The sequence below is a fragment of the Eurytemora carolleeae genome, unplaced genomic scaffold, assembly GCF_000591075.1.
Source record: "Eurytemora carolleeae unplaced genomic scaffold, Eaff_2.0 scaffold1669, whole genome shotgun sequence".
Classification (NCBI taxonomy): domain Eukaryota; kingdom Metazoa; phylum Arthropoda; class Copepoda; order Calanoida; family Temoridae; genus Eurytemora; species Eurytemora carolleeae.
The window spans coordinates 53,491-57,317 of NW_019397767.1; the positions used below are offsets into that span (position 1 = coordinate 53,491).

Sequence of the window (3,827 nt, forward strand, 5' to 3'; positions counted from 1 at the left end):
AAGCTGTTTTTTTGTAAATGGTTAGGTTCAGTAAAATTTGTCAAATTTTTTTTTGTTTACTTCAGAGTTTTTTATACGTAAGGTTTTCAACGGATTTTTTTTTGTTTCCATTTAATTTGACTACCACCAACTTGTTGAAATCTTTTTATCAACATTTATTCAAGATTTTTTTTCCAATTCCCCACTACCCTGAATACCACTGACTTTTTAAAATCTTAATATCAACATTTATTTAATCATTTATTTTTTCAATTCTCCACTATCCTCACTCATATCAACATTTTTTCAATGATTCTTTTTTAAAAAATTCAAACTACATATCTTTATTTTCAAATTTAAAATATTACTACTTTAACTACCTTATATTTATCTGAAATAAAGCTATTGTGAAAAATAAGGCATTTTATACATACAGTCACCGCGGCTTTCGATTTCGCTAGTCGGGAGAACAACGTCAAGGTACTGGATCACATCTACCATCTATCCCTCCTAACCGTACGTACCAAGAGGGAATTTTTGCTTTATGACTGCCCTCCTTTCCATAAAGCCCAATACACCGCCGTGACCACTTTCACATCCCGGCCTCAACCTCCAGATAACCACCCCTTCGTGATCTTCAACAAGGCTTTCAACGTGCCTATCAGAAGACATCAAGGAACTGGAAGTCTTAGATCGACTATACAGCCTGAACATGAAATCTAACTCAGACAATTTCCTTTGTAACACTTCCACCCTCCATGCAACCCGAGATTGCGCCATGGAAGTCCTTCACTTCCTCCACTGCTCACACACTCCCAGCCGTTACTGGGATTTCAGCGATCTACAGGATTTTCTATATGCCTCACCAAACTCCTCTGACCACAGCACTTGCGGAAAAGTTGCAACTGTCAAAACCTCCCCTCAAGATCCTCCAATCAAATCAGACCCTCCAACCAAGCTAGGGTCTCCAACCAACCTGGATCCTCAATCCCAATCCTCTAACCAAACCAAAACCCCAAACCAATCTAAACCCTTCAACCAAACCAGATCCTTCAATTGCACCTAATCCTCCGATCCATCCCTATCCTCCAACCAGTCCAGCTCCTCCAATTTAACCAGACCCTTCAACCAATCCTGACACTCCCACCTCTCCAGATCCCCCAACCAGTCCAGAACCTCCAACTAAAACTGGTCCTCCAGCCAATACAGTTACTCCAACCAAACCTGATCCTACAATCCAACCAGGTCCTCCTACCGGTCCAGACCCTCCAATTGAACCCAATCCTCACGCCTACCCAGACAATGCAGACCCTCCAACCAATCTAGGGTCTCCAACCAACCTTGATACTCCAATCAAACCCAATCCTCTAACCAAACCAATTCCTCAAACCAATCTAAGCCCTCCGACCAAACCAGATCCTTCAACCGCACCTAACACTCAAATCTGTCCCAATCCTCCAACCAATCCAGTTCCTCCAGTTGAACCAGACCCTCCAACCAATCCTGGTCCTCCAGTTGAACCAGACCTTCCAACCAATCCAGGGCCCCCAACCAATCCTGACGCTCCCACCTCTCCAGATCCCCCAACCAGTCCGGCACCTCCAACTAAAATTGGGTCTCCAACCAATCCAAATCCTTTAATCCAACCTACTCAAATCTGTCCCAATCCTCCAACCAATCCAGTTCCTCCAGTTGAACCAGACCCTCCAACCAATCCTGGTCCTCCAGTTGAACCAGACCTTCCCAACTAAAATTGGTCCTCCACCAATGCAGTTACTCCAACCAAACCTGATACTCCAATCGACCCAGACCCTCCAACCAATACAGGGTCTCCAACCAATCCAAATCCTTTAATCCAACCAGATCCACCCTTCCTGGGAGGGGAGAAACCCGATCCCCAAGAACCGAACCACGGACTCACAGACGACCCAGCTGAAGAGAACCTCGCCCCTGAACAAGGAACCACAGCTCAGGAAGAGTTCCATGAAGATCCCACCAACTATGAGCAATAAAATTCATTCACATTCTTTATCTTATCTTATTCTATTTAATATCTTATAAAATTTAAACAATATCTTGATTTCCTTCAATTTAGAGGATTAATAAAAGTTCGGACTAGACAGAGTGCACACTGCAATCTGCAGCTGAATACAATCGGGTTTCGATAAATTTACACACAAATATCTCTGTACTCGACGAAAACACAAATGTTTTTAGTGTACCGTTGTAAATCGGGCATTGCCCTCTTCGCGTGGGGTGTCATTACGTTCACAAAATAATGTTTACAATTACTTACTTAAAACAATTGTATTTTACTAGTTTAAAATGAATATGTATTTAATCAAAGTTTAACCCTAAACAGGCTGGGGGGGGGGGGCGTTTGGCGCAGCCTGTAGTTTTTTTTAGCACTCTCATTTTTGACACTATCACAGTAAAAATTTTGTGACTATTAATGAGTAGTATTTTCAAGGATTTTTAGTTGAAAAATATTTTTTTAATTAATAGGGCAGGGTACAGGGCGAAAAAAAAGTCCGGTCTGTGAAAAAAAAAATCTAAAATAGCCCATAACTATTTTGTGACTAAAGCTACAGATCTAAAAACTATATTCACGAAAAGCCCTTAAAAAACTCATGTAGAAACATGTGTCACATTTTGATATTTGTTGAAAACAAAAAAATATTTTTTTCATTTTTTTTACACTTTTTTAGGCATTTTTTTCCGCCCTCCTTAGCACCCAAACTATTAAAGTTATCAGTCTATTTTTTTTCTTTGAGTTCGCCATGAAAAATTGGGCTATGAACATGCATTTCAACCCTATACCTATTCTCTAAGTCCATTAGCGCCTAATCCAATCAGGGTCCAGTCATGTGTTTGTTGTCTATTCTGAACCAATAGAAATAGTATGGCGGTAACAACTATCTTTATATCTTTCTCATTATCCAATCAGAGTTATGAATCCTTTAATCAGCGCTATCAATAAATGGAAATATTTACTTCTACTGTTAAACTATGGTGTTTTATAGGGNGGGGGGGGGGGGAGCGCCAAACTCACCCCCAGGCTATACATAGTTTCAGACCCCCCAGCCTTTACAGCGTTAAATGAGTTACAGAGTTAGTACGGTAATATCTAAGAGCAAGGCGTTGCAACACTTTAAAATCGACCCAAGTATTTAGATTGATGCACATTTTCATAATTTTGCATCAAATCGTCGTATAAATCATATATTCGTTGGGAATCCCTTAACAATTTCCGACGAACCGGATTTTAACTCATTTGTGACGTTTATCACTTTTATTATTAAATTGATTAAACCAATTCATTTTTGATTGAGTTTTAAGAAATAGTTTTTAATACTATTAGGAGACGATGAATTCCAGATTTTCAATTAACATTTATTGATACAGTTTTAAATAATCACAGAATAAAGTTGGATCCCGGCATATATTTATAACCTCTGTTTCTAAACCACAAGGAGTGCTGTAACTTTCCTAAAATTTTAAGTTATGTTAACGACTGACAATTGTTCTTAAAAGAGAACGGCAAAAACCGTTAATTTTGAAATTGTTAACGAACGGAAATAACCGTTCATGAAAAAAGAACAACCGGATATGTTATAAAGTAACTCTGCCACTTTAGGTAATCTTCTGCTCAAAATTGCATAAAACTCAATGAAAATAACCGCTTTTAATGATTTTTAAAATATCTACCATCATTAAAAATTGCTAATAAAGCTTACACGGGGTTTCATTAAAAACAGGTTTCTTTAATAGGATTTGTATAAGGGGCTGTACTTTTTTAAGTACAAAATTTTGTCATTAACTTCTTAAATCCTAAGCTAAAAACAAGT

The 3,827-nt window shown here is 38.6% G+C and overlaps 1 protein-coding gene across 1 annotated transcript; it reads left to right on the plus strand.

The window, feature by feature from the left end:
- The first annotated feature begins 757 nt into the window (after nucleotides 1-757).
- Nucleotides 758-1,730, plus strand: LOC111715839 (extensin-like). Its single transcript, XM_023491222.1, has 2 exons — nucleotides 758-1,037; nucleotides 1,135-1,730. The coding sequence occupies exons 1-2, from the start codon at nucleotides 758-760 to the stop codon at nucleotides 1,728-1,730; spliced, it is 876 nt and encodes a 291-aa protein (XP_023346990.1).
- The last annotated feature ends 2,097 nt before the right edge of the window (nucleotides 1,731-3,827 follow it).

Excerpts from the sequence above, each read along its gene's own strand:
- LOC111715839 (XM_023491222.1), top strand. The coding sequence starts at position 758 with ATGGAAGTCCTTCACTTCCTCCACTGCTCACACACTCCCAGCCGTTAC. Across the intron at positions 1,038-1,134 it reads CCAAACCAGATCCTTCAATT|ATCCCCCAACCAGTCCAGAA; the intron begins GCACCTAATCCT and ends CCACCTCTCCAG.